At 44.1% G+C, this 26,607-nt stretch overlaps 2 protein-coding genes across 5 annotated transcripts; one reads left to right on the forward strand and one right to left on the reverse strand.

Annotated features, from left to right (window-relative positions):
* The first annotated feature begins 817 nt into the window (after positions 1 to 817).
* TMEM263 (transmembrane protein 263) lies at positions 818 to 14,771 on the forward strand. Of its 2 annotated transcripts, XM_066634230.1 has the most exons (5): positions 818 to 1,017; positions 4,329 to 4,377; positions 7,651 to 7,728; positions 11,862 to 11,931; positions 12,835 to 14,771. In XM_066634230.1, the coding sequence occupies exons 4-5, from the start codon at positions 11,868 to 11,870 to the stop codon at positions 13,119 to 13,121; spliced, it is 351 nt and encodes a 116-aa protein (XP_066490327.1). In that variant the 5' UTR covers positions 818 to 1,017; positions 4,329 to 4,377; positions 7,651 to 7,728; positions 11,862 to 11,867; the 3' UTR covers positions 13,122 to 14,771. The 2 variants fall into 2 exon arrangements, with proteins under 2 accessions (XP_066490327.1, XP_066490328.1); XM_066634231.1 differs by lacking the exon at positions 7,651 to 7,728.
* Positions 14,772 to 15,967: 1,196 nt separating this feature from the next.
* Positions 15,968 to 21,679, reverse strand: MTERF2 (mitochondrial transcription termination factor 2). 3 transcript variants are annotated; one of them, XM_066633764.1, is made up of 3 exons: positions 21,395 to 21,679; positions 19,923 to 19,955; positions 15,968 to 18,530 (listed from the first exon to the last, which is right to left on the reverse strand). In XM_066633764.1, exon 3 carries the CDS (start codon positions 18,485 to 18,487, stop codon positions 17,315 to 17,317), a length of 1,173 nt encoding a protein of 390 aa, XP_066489861.1. In that variant the 5' UTR covers positions 18,488 to 18,530; positions 19,923 to 19,955; positions 21,395 to 21,679; the 3' UTR covers positions 15,968 to 17,314. The 3 variants fall into 3 exon arrangements, with proteins under 3 accessions (XP_066489861.1, XP_066489859.1, XP_066489862.1); XM_066633762.1 differs by lacking the exon at positions 19,923 to 19,955; XM_066633765.1 differs by lacking the exons at positions 19,923 to 19,955; positions 21,395 to 21,679 and adding an exon at positions 19,643 to 19,914.
* Positions 21,680 to 26,607: the final 4,928 nt, after the last annotated feature.

Genomic DNA, 26,607 nt, shown 5'->3' on the forward strand with positions numbered 1-26,607 from the left:
TCCTCTTGTCCAATCCCCTTTTAAAGGCATCCAGGCCAGATGCAGTCACCACATCCTGTGGCAAGGAGTTCCACAGACCGACCACACGCTGAGTAAAGAAGTATTATCTTTTGTCTGTTCTAACTCTCCCAACACTCAATTTTAGTGGATGTCCCCTGGTTCTGGTGTTATGTGAGAGTGTAAAGATCACCTCTCTATCCTCTCTGTCCACCCCCTGCATAATTTTATATGTCTCAATCATGTCCCCCCTCAGGCGTCTCTTTTCTTGGCTGAAGAGGCCCAAACGTAGCCTTTCCTCATAAGGAAGGTGCCCCAGCCCCGTAATCATCTTAGTCTTTTGCACCTTTAGTCTTTCTTTTGCACCTTTTCCATTTCCACTATGTCCTTTTTGAGATGCGGTGACCAGAACGGGACACAATACTCCAGGTGTGGCCTTACCATCGATTTGTACAACGGCATTATAATACTAACCGTTTTGTTCTCAATACCCTTCCTAATGATCCCCAGCATAGAATTGGCCTTCTTCACTGCCGCCGCACACTGGGTGTCCTGTCCTGCCCTCGACCTGTCCACCACCACCCCAAGACCTCTCTCCGGGCCTGCCTGCGCGCCTGCAGCATCCAAGTACCTGCCGGCCTCAGGTGCTGCTGGAAGCGTGGCCGGGAGGGCTACGGCCCCCTCCCCGCCCCGCTGCCTGAGCAGCCCCGGGCCCTGCGAGCGCCTCGCGACCGGCCTGGGCTGAGGCGCCTGCGCGCCCCTCGGAGCGGCGGGGGGCGCAGGGGGACGGCCCGGGGCGGGCTCTCGGGGCGGGGACAGGGCGAGGTGCGTCGGGCGCCACGTCGGCAGGCACCGAGGACGCGGTCGCGGGAGCAGCAGCTGCGGCAGCGCCGAGGAGGGGCGGGAGGTTGCCGGAGGCTTCCAGGCGACGGAGCGCGCGGCCACGCCGAGCCGGAGGGAGACGCGGCCTGCTCGGAGGGAGGCGCTCCGCATCCCCCCCGCGGCCTCCTGCGAGGGGAGGTGAGGAAGCAGCCCTGCAAGGGGCACCTGGGTGTGGGGCGCTGTGGGCAGAAGGAGGCAGGGCGGTGGGGGAGACGGGGGTGCCGAGCCCCTTTGCAGGCGGAGTCGCCCCCTCCCGTGGGGACCCCAAGACTTTGGGGGAGAGGGAAGAGGTGGGGTGTCCTCTCAGGGCATCAAAAGTACCTTTTTCTGCCTAGGAGGAGCTATGTATATATATATATATATATATATATATATATATATATATATATATATATATATAGGGTGCTGGAGGGGGTGTGGGACCAGTATTGATGTCCCCAGTCTCGTACTGTTATATATAGGGTGCTGGAGGGGGTGTGGGAACAATAGTGGGGTCCCCAGACTCATACTTTATATATAGGGTGCTGGAGGGGGTGTGTGTATGTGTGTGTATATGAGACTGGGGATCCGAATATTGATCCAACACCCCTTCCAGCACTCCCCACCATTGTAATGCCCTCCAAGCCTTTCACTAGTGAAAGCTATTTTACCACAATTGCCAAGAACCTGAGCAGGGCTGGGACACAGTCTCCTGGTATCTGAAGGGGTGCATTAGATGCCTCCCCCTTTAGCTGGTCATTCTCTAGTAGTCCAGTGGTCTTCAACCTTCATTCCAGGAAGTTGCCACAATCCTACAACTGAGGCTTCGCAACCCCATTGGGGTCCCGACCCCAAGGTTGAAGAACATTGGCTTAGAACTTAGCCCATTTCTGTCCAGCCCATAGGTATACATATTTGATCCCTGTTGTGCATATGCAATATTGGGCAGAAAGAGTTTAAAACAGGCAAAGCGGCCAAGTTTTCTATCATCACAGCACATTTAAAGTCGGTGTGTTTGGGCGAGCGTATGCACCAAGCAGGAGCTTCCTGAGAAAGCATATCTACCAGCCTTCCCTTGAGAGCCTCTTTCTGCAGTTCCCTTGACAGATTAGAGAGAGGGGGTGGAAGTGGATGAGAGAGAGAGAAAATCTGATGTCTACATTTGTCTTATTTCCCCTTCCAATTAAGTCTCTGCATGAAAAGGAAGATTGCTAGTTGGATTCTGGATTGCAAATGGTATGAGAACCTGTAAATGGAGAGGGGGATGGGTGTCTACGTAGCAAGAACAGTAAAGCAGAGAAATGGGCTTCTAGTGGCAGGAGCGATATAGCACCTTCTACAAGAAACTAGTGTTCTGTACAACCTGGAAGAGCCTTTCAGGAGGCGGGGGAAAGAGTCCAAGCCACACAGCATGTCCAACTGTATGGCTCCAGGTTACACCCCTGACCCCCCCCCCTTGCCACATCATTCCTTTGCTCCATCCAAGGAATCTCTTTGTGCCTGCAGGATCCTGTTTACAGCTACATGCAGCCGAAGCAGTGTTTTCCCTATGCTGCTGTGTCCACTTCTTTGAGTTTGCTTTAGGCCCTTTTGTAGCATTCTCCTGTGGTGGGTTATAACATTTTGTCTGAAAGGATTAGTTGAGATTATTTATGTAGAGTGTTACTTTTTTGTTGTTCTGAAATCTAATGTTGCATCTGTCTGATTCTTTTGTTGTTAACATAAACATTGTTAACAATATGTAAATTAGATATGTACCTAATGCTATGCCCTTACTGCTGAATCCCTTCCTGCTGGATGGCTGGTAAACTTTATGGAGTCTGACAACTTGTGCAGAGGTCAGTTTGCATTTCAGACTTCTGTCCCGAGAATAAAATGGCCCTCAGCTATCCTTGTTCTGAACCAAATATAGACAGCTTTGGTGTTCTTTAGAACCCTTTCCCCCTCCCTTTGGCTGTACTCTGACTTAGCTGTTTTAAAATGTATCAGGGTATTCCAAAGATATGTAATATTATTCTTCTAAGTGGAACTGTTAGTGATTTAATTTTTTTAACTATAACTTAAAAGGCAAAAGTAGAATTCCACAGGGGCAAGAAAAATATTACTGTACAGGTTAGAACTGTCTGATAGACAGCCTGTTGTCCATTTGTGCTAAATTGTGGTTTAGGAAGTAGAGTTCAAATTAACTGGAAGGAATACTGCTTTTAAATGTTAGCCTTTGGTTTACTGGAGGCTTTTTTGTGCTGAATAATTGCCTTTACAAAATAGCAGGATGGAGAAATGCTGTATTTGACTGGTCTTAGTACAAAGAAAAACCACTCAACCTACACTAAGGTTTTGATTCACTTCCATGATGGCTGCAAGTGTGCAGTCCTCCCCTGGCCCCCAATCAACTCTCCTGGTTGCAGATCTTACCTTCTGTAGATGCAAGTACTGTAAATTAAACAAATACCATTCCATTTTAACATTCCTCTTTTAGTAGGAGGCTGCAGTTCTATCCACACTTACCTGGGAGTCAGTCCTATTGACTATAATTGGACTGACATCTGAGTAGACATGCATAGGATTGGACTCTAAGTCAACAGCTGACTCGGTTAGGTTGGGAAAGTGAGAAATAGCTTTCTTGGGCTGCAGCTATACTTTCCTGAGAGTAGGCCCCATTGAACACAACTACTACTGAATACTGCTACTTCTGAGTAGCCCTGCCTAGGGGTGCACTGTATGTCAGTCTCTATTGTCTATAAAACAAACCTCTAAATTCTTAGGAGTCATTCCTGTTCTAAGCTGCTGGTGTTGATTCTTGTGTCTTTTGTCTTGAACCTTTTTGTCAGTCATTACAAAACTTGCTACCCATAATTTTCCCACTGCCAAGAAAGATAAATGGACCAGTTCCTGCTGCCTACATATATGTAATTTTATGTACTTGTTAACCCTGAAAGCAGCAATTTTTTTTTAGATATTCTGAAGAATATCATCTAGAATCTTGATCGTCAGTGAGCCAAAAGATCGCAACACATACGTTATTCTTTTGTTTTTTGCAATTACATCATGCAGTAGGAGTTGAGTAGGTAGATTTCCATGACTTGAAAATTATACATTGATTCCCACTGCAAACTGATGGGGTAACAACTTTTTACCCACTGACTAACCCTCATCCCTGCTATTAACTGAACTGCTTATGCCATCCCTTAGTTAAACATACCTTGATTGATAGATGCCTACTATGGTGTAGTACAAGAACTTTTTCATCGTACAGTCAGAATACTTAAGGGAAATCTTGCTTTGCAGTGTTCCAATTTACTTCTCTTTAATATTCAAAGTTTTGCATTGATTATGATTCTTTACAAACCATATACTGTAAATGAGTTGCATTTCTCCAGGTTGGTGTGTATTGCAGCTGAGAGTAATTTACAGTGACACTCTGAGAAGTCTGTTGTGTATAAATGTTAATAAGCATGTTATTCTCTTAGGTTTTTTCACAGGAAATCACAGTGGGACTTGTGAATGCAGCAATAGTTGGTGAGTCTGTTTTTGTCTCCTACATAAACATTGTGGGGTGTGTGTAATATAAAATTAAAATGAGTATCATGCATGTGGTCATTCAGGAGGATAGGATGAGAGAGACATAAATACCTTCTAATTTTTGAAGAAAAATATTGGGGAATAGAAACAACTCTGCTTGAGTTCTCCCTATCCCCAAAATTTGCCCAGTGTGAGGATTGTAAAAGTGAGCTTCCACCAGCTGCCTGAAAATAACCCCACCAGTGAAAGGGCACAAGTCCGTCGGACACAGCTAGGAGATTAAGAGGATAGTGTTCTAAGTGACACTAGAGATCTAAGTGACCTGCTCCTTGCTTTCCTGCCATCTAGAGCAACAGGTAGAGAGGGGGCAGGGTACATATCTTCTATGCCAATTTCATCCACCACTACCAAAAGGAACCTTTCAGTTGCAAGAGGAACTGTAATCCCCATCCCCTAGTTCAATTTTGGATGGACTTGGATAAAATTATTTACTTTTTAACAAGTTAAACATCTCTTTTTATTTCGGAGCTTATTCCAAAGATTGCCCCAGACACTCTCTCAAGTACCTGCCTCCTGTAAGTCCCCAAGACCTAACCCTGTTTTCTCCCCTCAAATCATACCTGGCAGTGTTGGTTGTAAACATTTCATGACCAAGAGCCTTGTGACATAGTCTCCTTTGTGTCCTGGGACACTTTTACACCATTCTCCCAGGTGCCATATATATACCCCGAGAATTGCAATTTCCAGAGCTCTTTATATCCCTAGTAAGCACTTCAGAAGTATCTTGCAGCAGCGTTCTTAGGCATAATGGAAGCCTCACTAGTTTTAACATTAGGGAAGGTGAGCCCATTCACAGCTAGATCTGAACTCTGGCAAAAGGGGGGGGGTATGTAACCCCATGCGATTCTGAAATTTGACACAATCGCAACTAGATTTAGAGTAAGTGGTTTGAAAATCTCTGTTCAAGGTCTTATTGAGACTGAATTTATGAAAAGAATCTCCATGGGAAACTGATGTCAAGTGCATGTAGAACATTATCTTGCTTTGTACTTATGTTTACAATGGAGCAATAGGCAACTAATCCAGAATAGTGTGGATTTAATTCTTGTCAAAGTAATTCTTGTGATGTTGCATTATATTCATCTTTATTTGTCAATATAAGGAAATGTACTTATTGCAAATAATTGGGCATTTAAGAATCTGGTTGCCTTTATAACAGTAACAATATTTTACTATTTGTATGTGCATTCTAAGTGATCTGAACACTTCATTTTATTTGTAATCTTACAATAGTCCTACAAGGTAGGTCAGCGTGCACACTTACCTAGGAGTAAGTCCTGTTAAACTCATTGGGGCTTACTTTTGAATAGATACCCATAGGATTGCACTGATGCTGAGATGGCAGAAGCATGACTTAAACTGGGGGCTCCCTGGTTTGCAGTTTTCTTTAATGAGGCAGCTAGTATAGAAGTTATAATTGCATTGAATGGGACAAACCATTATATAGTTATTTGATTTTTCTCTGTAAACAGCTTTGTGAACTTTTAGTTGAAAAGCGGTATATAAATACTGTTAATAATAATAATTAATAAACATGTAGAGGAATATGTATATTTTTAGTAGATAGGTAGAAATACTGTTTAAATGAAATCTGTTTCACATGAGGGAGACTTTCTGTAGGGAATTTATTCAGTCTACATTTACACCATCTTGGGGGATGAATACTGATGTATCTGAGAGTCCCTGTAGATGGTAGGCTTCCCTGGCAAAACAGACACAGGTGGTTTTTGCATGCGAAAGTGTACAGAATGGGCACATGAAGTTTTCTATACTTCCAAGAAATTTATGTGTAGTAGCTCAAGAATACGTACACATAAGCTTTTGATTCAACCTTGTACCGTGTTCATGTGAATGGATAAATTCTTGTGTGTGGAAGTGTTTCCTGTTAGTGCTTCATATTTAGTATCTGGTTTGTTTGGTGCCTGCAGAATAGGTATGGATGCCTACAACTTGTTTTTGGCAACTTCGCATCTACAATTAACATTGCAATCTGAGGTTATGTAGTAATAAGGGGTGTGTGTGCCTGCACTTGTATCATCCAACAAAAATTCTGCCTCTCTTTTTGTAAATACAGCTGCAGCCTATTTATCTACAGATTTTTTATCTTCAGATTTGTCTCTATCCAAATGGGGTGGGGGAACCGAAAGTCACACACACCTTTGTCTACTTTGCCCTGCGCTGGCATCTTGCTCCATTTCCAGTCAGCCCAAAACACTGCAAAAAGGCTCTGCCTTGCCCAGGCAGGGAAATAGCACTGGAGCCCTGGAAGAAGTTCCCCTTGCAAAGGAACGGTAACACTCCTGGAGCCCCTGAGCCAGCAAAGAGGCTGAAGTGGGGAAGGGGGGGGGGCGAAAATCTCTGTAGCCAGAATACCTGCAGCAAGGTGGAGCTCTCTCTCTCTCTCTCTCTCTCTCACTCACTCACACAGGGGCAGGTGTGGTAGCAACAGAGGGGATTGCTTTAAAAAAACCCAGGGAGTGTTTGCTAAATTCCCCCCCCCCCATGGTGCAGGCAGTCACCGACACAAGGAAGCCTTCCCACCAAGCAAAGCATGAGATATAGCCTACAATCCTCTCCACACTTTCCTGGGAGTAAGCCCCATTGACTGGAATGGGGTTTACTTCTGAGTAGAAACACATAGGGCTGGACTCTTAAAAGATCAGCATCCCAATTGTGAAAAAAACAGGCAGCTGGCAACGGGGAGGGCTGAGAATGGAGGGGAGGGGATTGATAACAGCTGCTTTAGTTTCCTTTCATCCAGAAGTGTCAGGCTGCAGTGTATTTGTGTAACTCTATGGAATTTAGCACAACACGTTTTTTTGTTAATCACACCGAGTCAGGGAACGGAACAAACACGGATAAATAGGCTCCACCTGTACACTGGATGATGTCCAGAGGCTAGAAGATGTGTTCATTAAGCACATAGGATAAAATAAGTTATTGAACAATTCCGCATTGGAAACTGCATTGTCCAGTCTCTGATTGCCTGCAGCACATGAACAAACCTTGAAGGTTTCTTGAACAAACCTTATTTGCCAATAAAGGTCTGTTTGAGTTTGAACAAACTTAGGAACTTTTTTCCCTTCTGAAAGTTTTATAGATAAATTTTATTAGACATGTGCTACTTCTGTTTCTCATGATTTTAGTAAATGTTTCTTTTCCTTCTGAAATAAAAAAATTTCATTATAAAATAATTGTTTATTATTGTAGATTTTGCCATTTAATTGTAAGAAAGACACAAAAACGTGTACATTGAATTTTGAAGCGCTACAGCAAAGGTTCATATAGGTATGTAACTAATCTAAGACCTCTCAGTGTGCTAATATAACTTGTTTTAATTCTGTAGTGCTGCAGAAAACTTTTTAAGACCATGCTTTGAATAAATAATATATGTATTTATGTATGTATGTATAATGTTTGAATGTATTTATGTGTACATGTGTATGCGTATATATATCTATATATCTGTGTATTGCTTAGGTCTCTGTATGGTATCTGTTCAGAGATTTTGGGCGCAATCCTAACCTCTTATGTCAGTGCTGTCCAGCACTGACATAGCGGTGCCAATGGGACATGTGCTGCATCCTGCATTTGGGTGTCACTTATGAAGGCCTCCTCATGTTTGTTCCCTTACATCAGAGCTGCATTACCCTTATGTCAGTGCTGGAAAGCACTGACATAAGGGGTTAGGATTGCATGCTTTATTTATCAAATACCTATGCTTAATAAAAGTTTGTTGAGTTGAACATGCGTTGAAATTAGGCCATGTTTTATTGCAGTATTTTAATTTTTTTATTTTACTGACGTTTATTTCAGAAGCCTAGATAGGGGGTATTCCAATTCTACTATAACAGCACAGTCCAATGCATGTCTACTCAGAAGTACATCCTATTAAATTCAGTTTATTTAGGCTTATACAACCTAAACAAGATAGGAGATTTTCCATTGAGATAAATTGGGAGAAGAATTCTGTATGTTGAACAAATCCTCCAAGTTCCCTTTTGTCCTTTCAGAAGGGCAGAAGCTGAAATAGTTAGCAATGTCCTTTCAAAGTCTTGGTGGTATAATTTTTGTGAAATCAGTTAACTGGCTAATAACTTCTTGAGATAAAGCTTACTCCAAAACAGCATTTCTGTTTTTTAATAAAGTTGAGTTGGGAATAGAGAGAGATCTTAAAACCAGCTTTCAGCCCTCTTTTGATTCATGCCAACTTGAATGTGGACACTTATTTGCCAACTTCTAACACAGCAACTTCCAAAGTAGTGTATTGTAATACTATAATATCACTTAGGACAGGAAGTGGAAACTAATGTTGTTTGTATCCAATTAAATCTGTAGGAAGTGTGTGGTTGTCCAAACAATAACCTGGCCAGGATAATAGTGTTAATGTGATGACTCTTGGCAAAATTCTCTATGAACTTGATTGCCCCTCTAAGGTCTTTTACAGCCTTAATTAGGGCAATGTGTCCCACATAGCATTATTGAACTAACTGTGTTAAAAGGTATTACATGGCGGCCTTCCATTTAAGTGCTTCCTGGCATGATATGAGGGCAATTTTAAGCTTCGTGATATCTTTATTCAAGGCACACTTACCTAGAAGTAAAATCCACTCACTTTGGCAGAAAGTCCCCTAAGGTAATGTGTACAGGGTAATGACATTTTAAGTCAAAATCCTGTGAGTTAAATATATTGTCACATTAAAATAGCAAGTCATAGCAATACTAAGGCTGCAATCCTAAATACACTTTCCTGGGAGTAAGCCCTATAGAGCACAGTGGGATTTAGTTCTGAGTAGACATGCATGGGATTGTGCCCTAAATAACTTAAAATGTGTCCCTTTTAATGGATTAACCTTTGCCCTTAGTGATGATATTGTCATACTGATTTTTAAAATTTATGTTAATATCCTGTCAAAGTTCAGCTCCTTTGTTAAGCATTTTTTTTTCAAGCATAGCAATGTAACTGACTTCTATGGCAAGCTAGTAAAGAACTTTTTGCAGCCTTTTTGTGCTTGTATTTTCAATTAATTGGATAGTCAGGCTTCTGACAATATATCAGCTCTTTCTTTTTGAAAATTATATTGGCACTTGCGCCTTGGGAAGCATAAGGCTTTGCCAGTTTCTTGTTTCTAGTAGCCAGTAAGGGCTTGGCTTTTTCACTTTCTATTCTGTTGGCAAAAAAAAATGTTCCTTTTGTATCAACTGCTGGTGAAAGGATTTTGTGGGGAAGGAACTGTAAACTGTTTGTATAGGAAACCCAATCCATTACAATGATGGTGTCCTGATGAAGCCTGGTGCTGATTTGACAGATAGATGCCTATGCTACCTAACTGGGCTGTTAATGGTTTTTTTGAAATCTTATTATTTCTGTGGTGGAGTTGAAATGCCAATCCTGCTGATTCCAAGATTAAATTTATGGTTGCCATTGGCAACCTATTGACTGTATTTGTGGGCTTCTGCCAGTGGGGCTGATTATCTAACTTTCTTCCTAAAGGGGAAGACAGCCTGGTAGAAGTTAATCTGAGCACAGTCTTGTTCAATGGTAAAGAAACATTCCTATGTTACTGGCAACCAGCCTGCTGAACAAGAGATATTAGATATTATTATTTGGAGTTTGCTTATTGACTGTGTATATATAGATGCTTTTGAGCAGTGGCGATCCTGGCCCTTGTGCTACCTAGGGCCAGAATTCCCCCTCCCAACTGGTAACATACAGAGGCCTTCTGAGGTCTGGAGAGGATGAATGTGGCCTTCTAAGGCCTCCAGAAGGCCTTAAAACATCCAGTTTCTCTGAGGAAACTGGAAGTGACATTTTTCAGGTCCTCTGGAGGCCTTAGAAGGCACTCAGAACACCAGCCTTCAGAACACCTCCAGATGGGGAGGCGGCAGGTATAAGCGGCCCTCAGGGCAGCAGGACTGTGGGGAGTGCCACCACCTCCCCAGCCCGGAGTCACTTGCACCCGTTAACCCCCCCCCCCAGGTACATAACTGCTTCTGAGTGTGAGAATATCACCAGATCTGTAAGAAGGCACTCTGTAGAATTATTTAAGTTGCAGTTATCTCATCATATTACTATCTGTTGCCTAGGAGTAAGACAAAGTTTAACTGCTGCGTCATGCAAGAAACTGACCTACCACAGTTTTGTGCTAGCCGAAAGCAGCCCTTTCTTGATGGAGTCTAAAAGCTGCCCAATTGGGCTTTAATAGTCATTGCAGACTCTTTTGAAGAGACTCAGTAGCAATTGCATGTTTATCAAAAGAATGAATTCTGCTGAACCTCTTGTAGTCAGCACATAAGAAATCTGAGAACAAGCCATGCTGAAGTACATTTTGCCTAAGTAATAGCTACTTCACATTAGGACTCTTCGGTAGTGCAAAACTATGTGTAACATAACGTGTATGTTCATCTTTGCAAAATTAATTTGTTTTAACTACAGAACCTTGTTTGGTGTTCCCTCTAATTACTGTGCATTTTATTCTTTGTATTTTCAGTGTTTTAAGAATTGTTTTCTAAAATCATATTGTGTAGGGCCCTTATTCCTCAATAGTCTGCTTAGGAACATATTAAAGTGCCTTCTATTGAGTTGGACCATTGGTCTGTCTTGTCCAGTACTGTCAAAGCTATCTAGCAGTGGTGCTCCTGGATTTCAGACAGACCTTTCCCAACCATATGTAGAAGTGTCAGAGATTGAACCTGGCTGTTAGTCCAAAACCCTCTACTGCTATATAGCCTGCCTTGAGATGTATCTTGCCTACTGTTTCTGTACTGTTAACTTAAATTTCATTTCATTTAATAAAATTTGTTTGCTTTTTCTCTCCCCTTCCCCCCCATCCCACATGCATATTAAAGCTTACAACCTGGGGCTGCCAGATTTAGCTGCTGGCAAAAGAGATTAAAATTTGCTTTGCTGGCACTGACACATCTTTTTATAGTATTCATGTGATGTCATATCTTGTGGTACAGCAATATCTTGCACTTTCATCTTATTAGGGACAAGTACATGGATGAAAATAAAAAATAGATGAATGACAAAGTATAGCCTTATTTAGCTTGCAAATTTATTTTGCCTGGTGAAAAATGTAAATAAACTATATAACATATGCAAATTAGTGTGAAACCTACATAAACAGAAATAAAAGAAAAATAAACATAGGAATGTTTGCCAATATTGTGGATTGTTGGATGAAATCAGATAATAGATAAAAGCAAGTGGATAAAATTTGAAGTGTGGTTATAATTGAAAATGGCTGAAAGAGCAAAGCGATAAAGGTCAAGGAATTGTTGTACTGGTGTGGCAGCCACTATATCCCAGCATAGGCACTCATTGACAGGTGCAATGTCAATCCTGTTAAGATTAGGCTGGAAATGTATGAGGGAGTAACTATATAGTGTCAGATAACTTTGTTTATTTTTTTTCCTAGGCAATAATGAACCAAGCAGATAAAAATGAACAGGATGTTCCTCCATACCTTAATGATGAACCACCAGAAGGTACATTTTAATAAAATTCTTTTGGTTCTTTCAGTTAAAATATCTTAGTTTGGGATTGCCTGTAACTACTCATGTATTTTTTATTGCTGTTAGTCCTGAGAAGCCAACTGAATACCTTGTGGGGACTGGGACTTACTCTCTCTGACAGAATTCTTTATGAATTTGCAATCTATTTTCTTCATTAATTTGAAGACTAAAGTTGATTTTGCAAAAGGTAGTCATTAAAAGAATGCATTTCTCTCGGATGAAAATCACAGTTGGCCAAGACCACACAAAAGCTCTGCAGCCGAGACTTGAACCAGGACTTGAACCTGGGCTTTGCATATTCATGTCTAGCATAAGCCATTGCACCATACCAGCTGCTGTACTGCCTTATATTTCAGTGATGTCATTGTTTGGTAGACTACAGTTTACTAAATTTATGCTATCCCTTGCCCTGGGGAAAGCCACAGCAAATGCCACGGGGCTACTTGGTCCTGCACCAGCAAAATCACTGGCACAGGCACGTGTACCCCCATGTTGGCGGATGGGCCCAGGAGAGGGGATAGGATCCAGCAGTAGCCTCTGCCACTGTCCCCCTCCCAGGCCCAGTCCACCCACCCCGTGACTGTGCCTTAGCCTGAAACATGACTTCTTAATTGGTTTGAAATTTTTGATCTGTGTGTGACAGAAGTCCTGGTGTGGTTGGTTTGTCTGTGTGCCTTTTTTAGTATCTAAAGCCTGCTGACCTTATGGACCAATCCTGTCAGTATTATGTTGCGACATTTTTAAGAATGGCACTTTCCAAACAGCCAGTCTAAAGATGTTTTCAGGCTAACTGATATCTTGCATGTCAGAAGGATATTGTATTTGGTTTTTAAAAATGTCTATTCGGGAGCTGAATGTTTTACTCTCTCCGCTTAGGTTCATTGAAAGATCACCCACAGCAGCAGGCCAGCATGCTTTCTCTTGTGACTGGTGGCCTCTTCAGCATTACAAAAGGAGCTGTTGGTGCAACAATTGGTGGTGTAGCATGGATAGGAGGGAAAAGCTTGGAAGTAACCAAAACAGCAGTTACCGCAGTGCCTTCTATGGGAGTCGGATTGGTTAAAGGAAGTGTTTCTGCTGTGACAGGAGGTGTTACAGCTGTAGGGTCTGCTATCTCAAGCAAAGTGCCTTTAACAGGGAAGAAAAAAGATAAGTCTGACTAAAAAAGAAAAGACTGAGGCCTGCTTGTCAAGGACATAGCCTCTTTGGCTTTGGAACCCTCAAAGAGTTGGACTGTAACAAAGCCACCTGTAAGAATAACTCTTTCTGCTGAAAGAGACAGAAGCAGCTTCGTGTCAGTGTCCAAAACACTTTACATTTCTTCAAGTTGTCATCTGGTGAAATGTTACATTTGATGCACTTGATGGGATAAAGTACACGTATCTGAAAGGATACCCACATTTTGAATATTCACTGTAGGTCTCTTTGCAGTCTTGAACTAAAAATGTGAAAAAAGGGCAGAGGGCAAGATCTAGCAAAAAGTTAAGCACATTGGAAGTCCTGTTGGTTCCAGTGGAACAGACTTAAGCATGTGCTTAACTCTAAGAATAGCTGAACTTTAAAGTACTTAAATTTTGGCTGGCTTAGTTGTCAACGCCCTTAGTTGACAGCCCCTGCAATACCATAAATATATTCATGTTCCAGCTACAAGTCTATAGCTTCTGTATTTTTTTGGAGAAGGAATCATTGAACTTCTTGAAGGGTCTCCATATATCTTTGCTTTTTGAAACTATTTTTATATGCTCCTTAAACTCTTTACATGGTGACTGCTGTTGCAAGTGGTGTGTATGTGTTAGATGTATGATGTGTCGATCATTCATGCCTTATGGTGAAAAACAATCTATTTTTACCTAGTGAATCTATAATGATTTTGTAATGTCCTTCATTTCAGCGCAGTCTGTGGCCTCTACACTTTAAAAAAAAATTATAATTGTACTGACAGAAGACTGCTAAATCTCAGGTGTAACTGGTGTCCACTCCTCACCTGCAAAATGAAAATCCTTTGTGCTATTAGTTTGTTTAAACTCAAATTTTATGTCCAAGTTTACAGTCCATATAATATTTGGATAACTTGTAGCTTTAGAATAAAAACACTTTGTGGCTTCTAGCCATCAAAAAAATGACTCTAAATCTGCTTCTTGAACACAGGGCACAAATCCAGCAATCACTAATTCTGTGCATCTTCCATTCACTTTATTGGGTACAAATGAAAAGATACTGCACAACAGCTTTTGATGGATTAGAGTGAGAATGCACTTCCTTGTACTGATACCTCAACAGGTAATTTCTACTGAAGTTGGGGAAAAGACATCCAAAGCAGCCCATGATAAATGCAAAGAGGTTTAACATATTTGGGTAATTTGCATAGAAATCAGTTCAGGCCTTAATACTACCTTTCCATGGCTTCCTAGGCAGGATGTAAATGTTTAATTTTGTTCTAATCCATAATGGACTCTAGAGTAGTCCTACTATGATCAGGCTGTACTTTGGATTAATTGGGCTTGTACTTTAATTTTAAAGTTTCATTTAATTTTAGAGTTTCATTTTAAAGCTCTTCAGTATGTTCTTTTTGTATTGTATAGTCCTTTTGTTTATGGTAGCCAGTAAAAGATTGCTGAAGCTCATATGAATATACTGTTTGCTGTATTTCCTCAAAATGTGTGATGTCAAAAAAAAAATTAAGCATGTAAGTTTCCTTGAAGTGGTTCATATATGGCAGATGTCTTTTTGTAAAAACTGGTGACCAAAAGGTAACATTTGTTTAAAATCACTTACCCGGTAACTAGTTTTGTTAATTAAAATGATATAAATTATTGTGGCATTGATATTTGTATTTTAGCTGCTAAGAAAGGCCCATCGCTCAATGGTATAGCACTTGTTTTGTATTCAAAGCATTCTTGACTGAGCCCATGGTATTCCAGTGCAAAGGATATTGGTGGGAAAACATATGCATGAGACTTTGGAGAGCTGCTGCTAAGTCAGAGTGGACAATGCTGCTCTAGATGGGTCAATGGTGTAAGGCAGCTTCATATATTCATTACAACCTTTTACTTCAACTATTTCACTATCCCAAATCCTTTGTAAAAGCCAAAGTGGCTTAAATCATATTCTAGCACAAGGAATTTATTGCTGGTATTATCTGAATATGGGTTTTATTTCTGCAAATCGGGTAAAAAAGGACTGTAATAAGTGCATGCTTATCCTTTTGGAGCTTATAAACAGCTCTTAAAACATGGGATGCATTGACTGGTACGTAGACTGGTACTTGTCATTTTAATGGTTCCAAGCAATTCAATCACACTTTAATAGGAGCGAACAATGGATTCTTAAAAGCAAGGCTTTAACAACAGCATGCATTTCCCTCAGTGGGAAAACACACAGACACTGAATGTTGTCTGGAAGTAAGAAGAGAGATTATTTTAATTGAATATTATATGTAGTTCCAAAATTAAGCAATAGAGTTAAGAGTTCATCAAAACTGTATGAATTAATTGCTATTTAAATAAGCATTATTCCACTAAAGTCTTTCCACTATCTACATTTGAAATGATTATTTGTATCTGTTTACATATGCTTAGTCCTGTTGGGAAAACAGCTGAACTGGAACCATCCCTGTTGCTTATCCAAGCTTGTCTCTTCTTCTCCAGGAAGAGGAGGACTGTGTGTGAAGAAAGCTACTTCTGCAAGCCTGTAACACAGTGGTTTTCAAACTCTTTAGGAGAGTTTGCACTGCTGTAAGTCCTTGTGGAGACGGGGGAGAGGCACTGACATGATCCCCAAGATTGTGCTGCTCAGGAGGCTGCAGGGACTGGGATGCACTCACCAGTCTGTGCAGCAGCCGTCCTGGGGTGCGGGGAGCCCTGTGCGAGCATCTGCAGGGCTTCCCAGCTCGTTAGAAGTGAAAGTGCTGTGATTGTGCTCTACTTCCGCAAAACCGCAAGTGGAGCACAGTCGTTCCACTTTCACTTCTAATGAGCTGGGAAGCCCTGCAGATGCTTGCGCAGGGCTCTCAGCACCCCAGGACATCTGCTGCAGGGACTGGTGAGTGCATCCCAGCCCCTGCCACCCTGTAAGCTATGTGATCCTGGGGATTGGGTTGCTGCCTCCTCCCTGCCTCCCCCTGCCCCTTAAGGAGAAAGAGGCCAGGGCCTTCAGGCTGGGGCGTTGCAATGCCCCAGTTTGAAAACCACTGCTGTAGCAGAAGCCACCTATACACAGTACTGACTGGTGGGCTTTTAAAAAAAAAACTGCCTTTTTTCTTTTATAAAAACTGCCTTTAATTCCTGGAGCAGTTCTTAACAAAACTGAAAAATAATGTGCTTTATAAAAATGTCTTGAGCATGGGGAAGGGGCCAAACCATTGACTGAACTGGTGCTGGATTTGCTGGCATGCAAGTCTGCTACTTAAGTTTTCAGATGCAGGCTTGCTTACCATGTTGCTGAGGAACATGCTTAAAGATTTCTTTTAATGAAAAATATGACTGCAGAAGTGAGTGGAAAGAACTCTTGAGCTGTTACCAGCCAAAGAAAACAAGGGGGGTGGGGTGGATGGTGGTATGGTCTAAATAAAAGTACGGTCTAAACTGCCTTGAGGATCATTTGGTTGGAAGGTAGGGTATAAACCCTTATTGACCAGGTTCCATTTGTCAGGTCAGTCAATCCAGGCATACTAGATCTGAACCCTCAGCTGTGTTGAAGTTCAAGAAGCCACAAGTCATACTATATTACAATGATGTTGCTACCTTTGTTTTGTTCCTACAAGCTCTACGTACCACAGATTGACCACAGCTCCCTTTCCTGAGGGCATAGTCAGTTGAAAGTCAGGACTGCCACTATTTGTGGAATGGCCTTTGGAACTAATTAGAAGCATATCAAAAAAACCAGACTGGTTAAAGGCAGAGGGAACCAGGGTGCCTAAGATCCAGGAGTTTTCAAGCACTGTGGCAGTTTAATGCTGGGTCAGATCAAACACCCATCTAGCCCAGCATCTTGTTTCCCTTCAAAGGCCCAGGTGCCTCGAAGAAGCCTACAAGCAGGTGTCTGCAAGACAGCGTTTTGAATTTTGTCAACTTCCTGAAAAACAACATAATGATCTGCCTGATTTTTCTTTCGGTATAATTCATTATTAGCAGTATAGCTTAAGGCAGTGTAACAGAGTTCCTGATACAATGGTGTCCAATTACAGTTCCATGACTCACTCAGTTCAAGTTTACAAAAAAATCATTTAACCTTAAAAGTAGTAAGCTCTGAATGAAAACCAACATTGTGAGTAAGCAGATCCAACTGTGAGGAAGAATCAGACTTTTTTTCACCTGACTTCCATATACTGTATAGTGGCTTAAGCGGGTTCTGAACATTAATCTTCAATATTTAAAGGAGCAACTGGATTAAACAGTGGTCGCTCCCTTTTTGCTTGTATCTTTCCATAAGTAGCTTCAAAATCCTTTTTTGTCCCATTCAAACAGTCCAGGGTTCCACTATTTATATTGTATCCAGAAGCAGCTAACTTTTTAATTCTGTATTGCACAATTTCTGATGTCAGTTCTAGCACTGCAGGTGCCTCTTTAATTTGGCCTATGGAAATACCAGCCTTCAACAGTCCCTCCAGTCTTTCTTCCAGTACTGGAACTGAGTAGTAGAGAAGGGCAGGGCATTTTATTATTAGCTCTTTCAGTTCTCGATTGCTGCACTGGAAAGTGTTCTTTGAAAACAACATGCTGGTCTGCATAGAGCTAGGGTTAAGTTGAAAAATAAACCCTTTCAGCTTGGATAGCAGACTTAAAACTTCAGAATCGGTGAAATTGTTCTGCAGAAACCTCAAATTCTCCTGTATGGCAGCAGAAGTATTTAACAAAATGAATGGGTTTTGACTGAGTAATTTCAGTAGCCAGTTTTTCATGTTCTCCTGTGAACCACCTAGGCGTAGAAAGTTACTTTGCAAGGTTTCAATCAGATGCTTGTTCTTCTCAACAGGAGTATAAAAGATATTTGACGCACCTGTTAGGAGCCTGCTGATGATTGTATTCTTCAGTCCCAAGTCTTGAAATAATCTAATATTGGCTTTCTGGTTTTCATAATGCTCAACTGCAAAAAAGGACTCTGGAAATCGTTTTATTAGTTCAACTAATTGTTTTTCATTTCTGCAGACAGATAGCCACAGGTCTCGTTGACAAATGATATCGGTAGGTCTACAAAGGATCGCTTCGGGATAATGCTCAAAAATGCATGCTACAGCACTCCGATCAGCTCCCATTTCTTGCAAAATCCTAGCTATTTCTTGGGCATATGTAGCCTCTTTTGCAATCACCCATGGCTGTAGCCTTCGGATCTTTTCAATATCCACAGATAATGCATTAAGACTTTCAACTGTGGTTTTGTTTTCATTTTCTGAAATAGTTGCGTATCTGAAATGCTGGAAAAAGTTTTCACTCTTTCTTTGATTCCATGAAGCTGAGATTGCTGGTAACAGCATGTATTGCTGCAATCTAGTCCACAAACGCATCAATAGATTTGGAGTACCATGAGCCATTCTACTTTGTACAATTATGGTACAGCACTATACTGGAAAAGCCCTGGAAGAACCAAAGAGATTTACTTTAATTTTTATGCCATGTTCAAATCTACGCCACTGCAAGAAAAAAGGATTCTGATACTTTTAACAGAAGCACTTTTTCTTACTTGGTTTCTGGTTAACAGGAATCTTTCAGATTATAACCAAACCTTGTTTTGAGCTGGCGATTGTGTGACACAGTGCAAAGAGTACAGTATTCCACTTTTGGTTTAGTACGGGGGGCCCAAACCCCAGCCCGGGGGCCACTTGCGGCCCTCGGGGGCTCCCAATCAGGCCCTTGGGGAGCCCCAAGTCTCCAGTGAGCCTCTGGCCCTCTGGAGACTTGCTGGAGCCCATGCTGGCCCAATGCAGCTGCTCTCAGCATGAGGACAACTGACCTCTCACCTGAGCTGTGGGATGAGGGCTCCCTCCACGACTTGCTGTTTCATGTCTGTGATGCAGCTGTGGCAGTGAAGGAAGGGCTAGCCTTGCTTTGTGCAAGGCCTTTTATAGGCCATGAGCTACTGCAAGACCTTCAGTCATTCATATAAGTCCCATCTCTAATAAATTAATTTATGTAAATTTATTCAAATTTTAAATGTAAATTAATTCTTTTTTTCCCCGGCCCCTGACACAGTGTCAGAGAGCTGATGTGGCCCTCCTTCCAAAATGTTTGGACACCCCTGGTTTAGTAGCATCATAGTGAAGAAGACATCAAAAGCAGGAGCAGAATGTTAGTTAGTAGGTCAACAGCAGCCACTCCTTGTTGCAAGCGCTGTAAGTAGTACACAATGTGATCTAACCTCTCCTAGTCAGAGAAGTTTATTTGAATTGGAACATGTACAATATATCTTAAAATACACACACAGGGCTCAATCCTATTCAACTTTCCAGCTCTGGTGTAGCTGCAATGCAGCCCCGTGGTAAGGGAACACATTCCTATATCTTGATAAGGCCCCAATGACTGCCCCTCCACCATAGGATGCAGCACAACACCCCACTGGCACAACTGTACCAGCACTGGAAAATTGGATAGGATTGGGTCCATTATCATCCTGTGGCTGTAAAAAAAGCAATTACTGACTTGAAAGTATTCCCAATTGCCTGGCTGCAACCCAGAAAAGTGGCCTTTACCTTTGCATTATCAATGAAATGCAACAGGAAGAAGTTGCAGCTGCTCTGTGTCTCCTTCTAAGGTACTCAATCTAAGGTCACAACCCTCCTCATCAGCCTGCTGTAGTGGGGCAGAACCGAAGGCCTGGCTGCTTCAGCAGAAAGCTGCTTAACAGAAGCGGTGGATCTTAGCAACAAATGCTCTGATTGCTTTTCCACTTTAAAGTGACATGCTTTAGCCCTTTAATGTGAAATAAGATTAGAGCAAGAACTCTTCTGTGCACATGCAGATTTATCTCACTGTTGCTGAATAACCACAGTCAGCTGCTTCTTTCTGAGTTGGTGCAAATTAAGGAGAAAAAAGACAACAAGAAGAAAAGAACCATGTCTCTGAGCAAGCTTTAAACACCCAGTGCAAGCAAGATTGGCTCATTTTAAGGCAGGCTTAAGTGGTAACAGGACTCATAGACAGTATAGTGTGTCCCGTTCACTGAGGGATACTGTCCTTGCCAAGTCCTCAAACAAGGGCCTACTATAGGAATTTTATCAGGAGGTACAGGGGTGGGGAGGGGCAAAACAACCATAATAGACTTTGCAAACTAGGTGTACTGTGCTGCCTGATGCAAAGCCCAGGTGTACCTGGCCGCATTGTGTCAGCAGGTAGATAACAATAATGTAAAAACCAAACACACTCCTAAGGGCCCAATCCTATGCAAATTTCTAGTACTAGTGCTGCTGGAATGCAGCCTCATGGTAAGGCAGGGCTTTTCAAACTGGGGTGTCACGACACCCCAGCCTGTGGGCCCTGGCCTCTGCCCCCTTAAGGGGTGGGGGCAGACTGAAGGCAGGGAGGCAGCGGCACAATCCCCAGGATCCTGCCGCTCAGGGGCTTGGGTGCACTTACCCAAGCCTCCTGCAACCTCCCTGGGGTGCGGGTAGCCCTGCCAAAGGTCGTACCAGGCTCCCCACACCCCAGGGAGGATGCAGCTGGCTTGGGTAAGTGCACCCAACCCCCTGCAGCCCCCTGAGCACCGAGATCCTGGGGATAGCATGGGGATAGCACCACTGCTTTCCACCTGCCACTGCTGCCCCCCCCTGCAAGCACTTACAGTGGCTCAAACTCTCCATGAGAGTTTGAAAACCACTGCAGTAAGGGAACAGATGTTCCCCTACCTTGAGGAGGCCTCTGTGACGGCTTCCCCACCACAGGATGCAGTGCATGCCTCATTGGTACAGCTGGACCAGCACTGGAAAATGGGGTAGGATTAGTCCCCCAAGTCTCTCTAAAATCTTTTAAATAAAGGAAAGCATTGCTGAAAATTGGCATCATTGTATTTAGCTTCACATAGAATGGAAAGTGTCCTGGGCATACCAAACCTGCAGCAACTGTAGCTCCACAGCTATATGTCTGAGCTCCCAGACTTTCCTTCATGGTAAGCGTATCCAGAAGCCAAAGAGCTGCTGTAGCAGATCAGTTTCCTCTCCAAAATGGGGTTTTCCTCTCCAAAATGGAGTGGCAGAAGCCCCCACTGTGTTCAGGAGTGTCATGCATGCATTCCTCAGCCTGGCACATTCGGCTTGGGGCAGAAGCCCGCACTGCACACCCCTGGTAGTGCCCCCAGCATCCCATGTGGGCAGTGATTCCAGGTGAGATAGGAAGGTGTAAGATCCCTGGAAAGTCTTGGGCTCCTGGGCCCCCTACTTGACCCTGGGCCCGGGTACCCCTGACCCCCTTGGTCCCGCCCCCATAGGCCCCTGCCTGCAAACACACACCTCCCGTGCCGGGTGAGCACCAGAGCAGCAGCTGCGCCTTCCTGCCACGCGCAGCTCCAGGCGTTCCCAGGCTACTGAGCTGCTTTCCCGGGCCCGCCCCCGGCACGTCCAGCCGCGGGCCTCCTCCTGAGCCCGATCAGCTGCGCTCCCAGCTCCGAGTGACCTTCGCAGCAAAGCGCCGGCCGGCCAGCCGCGCCCGGAAGCTCCTCAGCAGCCAGCGGCCTGGGCCAGCCCCAGAGTGGCTATGGTGGTGGTGGAGCTGCCGCTCTGGGCAGGGGAGGGGAGCCTGCTGGTTGTGCTGCGGGAGAATATGAAAGCAGCAGCTGCGCACGCCTCCGGGGCGGCCCAGGCTGCGCGCCAAGGCGGGGAGGCGCTTGTGCGCTCTCCATTGTGCGCTCGCCTGGGCGGGGGCTGCCTTGGAGCCCACTCTAGGCATGTCTACTCAGAAGAAAGTCCCACGATAGTCGATGGGGCTTGCTCCCAGGACAGTGTGGCTCGGATGGCGGCCTTGCTTGGGCTGGAGAGCGGAGAGAAAAGTCGCTCCCGCTGTGCGTCAAAAGGCTTTGGGCACCTCCGGGCCTCAGCCTTCTGCCCTCCAGTCACCCAGCCTTTGGTGGCGCGGAACGCGCTTTGCTGGCTGGCTCTTCTTCGGGAGAGGCTGCACAGAGACAGGAGCAGCCTCCAGCCCACCCCCAATTCTGTACTCCACACGGACGTGCGGCGGGTGGGGAGGCAGGTGAGGCAGAGCCTCCCCACAGGAGTCCTTTGAAAAGCGCCACTGCTGCTGGGAGGCGCCCAAGCACCCACAACCCATGCACTCTGCAGGTGAGGCCCTCATGTGAGGCGCCCAAGCACCCACGGGAAGGATACTCTTTACACTGTCACATAACACCAGAACCAGGGGACATCTGCTAAAATTGAGTGTTGGGACAGTACAAAAGAAAATATTCCTTTACTCAGCCTGTGGTTGCTCTGTGGTGACCGTGACTCCTTGCCACAGGATGTGGTGATGTGGTGACGGCATCTGGCCTGGACGCCTTTAAAAGGGGATTGGACAAGTTTCTGGAGGTAAAATCCATTATGGGTTACAAGCCATGATGTGTTTGTGCAACCTCCTGATTTTAGAAATGGGCTATGTCAGAATGCCAGATGCAAGGGAGGGCACCAGGATGCAGGTCTCTTGTTATCTGGTGTGCTCCCTGGGGTATTTGGTGGGCCACTGTGAGATATAGGAAGCTGGACTAGATGGGCCTATAGACTGATTCAGCGGGGCTGTTCTTACGTTCTTACAAACAACCAACTCACAGAGCAAGAAGAGAGGGAGAGTAGAGCATGTGGGTTGTGGGTACTTGGGTGCCTCACATGGTGTAATGCTTTCTGAAGAACTCCGGTAGGAAGGCTCAGCCTCACCTGCCTCCCCACCCACCACACATCCCTGGACTCCATGCTTTTCTGTCTCAGAATGCCAGGTACAGGGGAGGACACCAGGACACAGGTTGCATCTTGTCTTGTGCGCTCCCTGAAGCACTTGGTGGGCCACTGTGAGATACAGGAAGCTGGACTAGATCGGCCTTTGGCCTGATCCAGTGGGGCTCTTCTTATGTTCACCATACAAAAAACTTTTCACCAATTGCTGGATGATCTCCTGAGTCCCTTCGGGGAGAAAGGCGGGGTAAAAATAAAGTTATTATTATTTATCTCTCTTCCCAAGGGAACGTTCCTTAATTGAGTATGCAAGGCAGCCAAGAGGGCCCATTGACCAAAACTGTTCATATGTCAGCATGTAACCTCTCTAGAAGATCTTAACTGGTGGATAGCTTCACACAGGAACACCAAGTCCTTGAGACATTTGGGGCCCAATCCTAGGCATGTCTACTCAGAAGTAAGTCCCATTATAGTCAAGGGAGCTTACTCCCAGGTAAGTGTAGATAGGATTGCAGCCTGAGAGCTTTAAAAGTAATGACCAGCACGTGTTTGTCAACCAGTGGTATGGGTACCACCAGTGATACTTGAGATGTACTCACAGGATACTGGTTGTACTCACAGGATCCCTGCCACTCAGCACCAAGACCAAGAACATTACAAAACAAACAGCAGTAGGAGGCTTGGCTTGGGGGGGGGCAGAGCTCCAAAGCTTGCTTTTCTGTACTCAAGAAACCCCTGTCCACCCTGAGCTGCTTACTGGTATTTGTCATGTTGCATCTGACCTTTCAACCCAGAAGTAACTAGCAATGAAGTGGACCACATGAAACTGGTGCAGTGGAGGACAAACACTGAGAAACACTAGAAGATCTTAACAGGTGGGTAGTTTTACAAGGGAATTGATGCTGTATAATGTTATTGTTGTTTATTCTATTATGCCACACAACTTTAGGGTGGATTTGGAATGACTTTGGAACAAGTAAGAATTTTTCCCATTGAAATTAATTTAAAACAGTAATTGTACTTGTTACCCAGATTTTTGCTATAAGGGCCATTTTCAGGAATGATTTAGGTACCGATATTGAGGAAAGAGTATGTATTAACTAGTTTAAGAACAAAATGAAGTTGAAAATTAGGACAAGTGTATTATCAATAACACAAAGGTGAAAATACTACAAGTACTGTATGGATTTTTCCTTTTATGCAAATTCTATGGCAAATGCAGGAAACTGCATTAAAGGAAAGTGTCCAAAAACACATTAAAGTCTAGAAACATATCATTAAAAGCACCCAGGCAACGCTAGAATCAAATTGCAGTAACATCATTACACCTTCCAGATGGTTAGCAAATTATAGGCTTCATTGTACTCCCAAGCATTAAAGAGGTCAGATGTTCTGATTTTTTTTCCTGTCTCTGTACCTCTTCAGGTTGCATCATGTTCTGATAAGTAAACTACCGGAACATGACTTGTTGGGGTTTTGCTGTGGGTGTTCAGGAACCTTTCATCTCTGTTGCTGTCCAGTCATGTGTAAATGAACAAAATTCAGTTGTAAATTCATCATCACTTGCACTGAAGTCCCAACACTATCTCTCCCTCAAATATTTTACATTCTGGCTATTTTTCCCAAGTTCATCTAGTATAGTATGCTTTCTTAGGAGCTCAGCAGTCAAATTATGTAACACCAACTTTGTGTCACCTTCATTACCTCTTGCTTTGTTTAGGAATCCAATTCAAAGGCCTGGTTCCTTCCTAGAAAGCCCTAAATGTTTTGGAATGGGGATATCTGAAGGATTGTCTCCTACCATATGTACTTACCTGCATTTTGAGATCCTTGGGTAGGTCTTCCTCTGTGTCTCAGCACCAGGGCCCATGAGAGGGGTGTAAAGTTTATAATTTGTTCCCTGGGCCCAGGAGCCAAAGGAGGGGCCCCAGAAATGTCCTAGGATCTTGCACTTTCCAATCTTACCTGCACTCGCTTCCCACATGGGATGCTGGGGTCTGCCACAAACCATAAGCACCAGGCAATGGAGGGGTGATTGGGGTCGTGGGGGGAGGCATTCTGAGGCGAGGGAGGCGGGACAGGTGGAACTCAGCTCCGTGGAATCCATACCAACGTGTAGGGCCTCCTGGCCTGACCCAAGGCTGATTTGCGCTGGCTAAATAGTAGTTGAGTAGCCCCATTGTGGGGCCACTTCCCTTACTCAGGGAAGAGTAAGGAGATACTGGGAGCTGTCTGCAGCTGCCCAATGTGCTTTGGATGCAGCGGCAGCCAGTTTGGTGCTTCTGCAGCCCTGGGCGCCAGGCAGCTCAGGATTGGGCAGTAGGACAGTTATGTTAATAATAATGTCTCATAGATCCCATGCAAAATGGAGAATCACTATATTAGCACTAATTTGATTGCTGCAGCAATTCTCCCAGCCACTATGATGAATCATAACTCCAACATGAGAAGATCACCTAAAATCTATATGAACTGCTTAATAAAACTCTCTCAGACTTTCATGACAGATTTTATATGGAAGGAGGAAGAAATGGGTTTGTAAGGCATTTGCATCTCCCCCTTTTCTAGTTCTGCTTTTCTGTGTAAGGTTATGTTTCCTTGCTAGAGCTCTTGAATGTTGTGCCACCTGGGACAGAAATGCCTGAGTATGATGGTGGTCCCTGATTATTGTTTTTAAAAATGAAGGACATTCTAAAACTATGATATATAGGGTGTTCAGCCAAGCTGAATTAGGCCCAAATCCTAACTAAATTTCCCACAATGATATAGCTGTGCCAATAGGGCTGCGTCCTGCAGCTGGATGACAGTCACAGAGGCCTCCTCAAGGTAAGGGAATGTTTGTTCCCTAGGTGCTTCATTGCCCTTACCCCGGTGCTGGAAAGTTGGTTGGGATTGCGCCCTTAGTTGTATTAAGTATTCAGGCATGGATCCAAAGTATTCAGGCATGTATAGCAGTGTTTCTCAATCAGTGGCACAGGTGCCACCAGTGGTACTTGAGGTGGTGTTTGGTGGTACTTGCAGGACCTCTGCCAGGACTGTGACACAACAAACAGCGGTAGGAGGCTCGGCAGGCAGAGCTCCAAACCATGCTTTCCACATTCGAAAAAGCCCTCCTGTCTATCCTGAGCCTCCTGCAGCACAATCCTATCTTGTGCTGGAATAGGCAGGCCTGGAGGCCTGTGCTGTATTCAGCACAGGATTGGGGCCTGAAGTGGCTCCACTGGAGGCAAGGGGAAACTCTTCCCCTTACCCTGGGTAAGCCACCACAGCCCTAGTGGGTCTCCATGGACTTGGAGCACTGGTTGGGATATGGCATAACAGCTGGGTCCCAACCCTGCCTCCTACTCTCCACCTGCCCCGGGACCGCCCTCTGCCTGCCCTCTTCCCACCCCAGAATGCCTCCCTCCTCTCTGCCTCCTCCTCACCCACCCCAGACCCCTGGCCAACATAGCCCTCCCCCCCCAAGTGAGTAAAGTGCGTTTGAAGTTGAACTGTTCCCAAACTGGTTGACAAAATTCTGTATTATTTGAAGAAACCATAGCAAAGCTCTGAGGTGCTCGCTGCCATCCAATTCCCCCAATACTGTCCCCAAGTTGGCGTGAAGGCTGGATGCATCCTCTGCAGGCCAGCGTGCGTCCCTGCGCTGGCCCAGCCAACTCCTAAGGAGGCGCAAATGTGCCTTATGGCATGTTTGCAACCCCCCTGGGCTGGTGCAAGGGACTTGCATAGGCCTAAACAAATGTTAGGATTGCGCCCTTACTGGTGTTTGTCATAATGCATCTGGCCTC

This window comes from Tiliqua scincoides, chromosome 7 (assembly GCF_035046505.1).
Source record: "Tiliqua scincoides isolate rTilSci1 chromosome 7, rTilSci1.hap2, whole genome shotgun sequence".
Taxonomy (NCBI): domain Eukaryota; kingdom Metazoa; phylum Chordata; class Lepidosauria; order Squamata; family Scincidae; genus Tiliqua; species Tiliqua scincoides.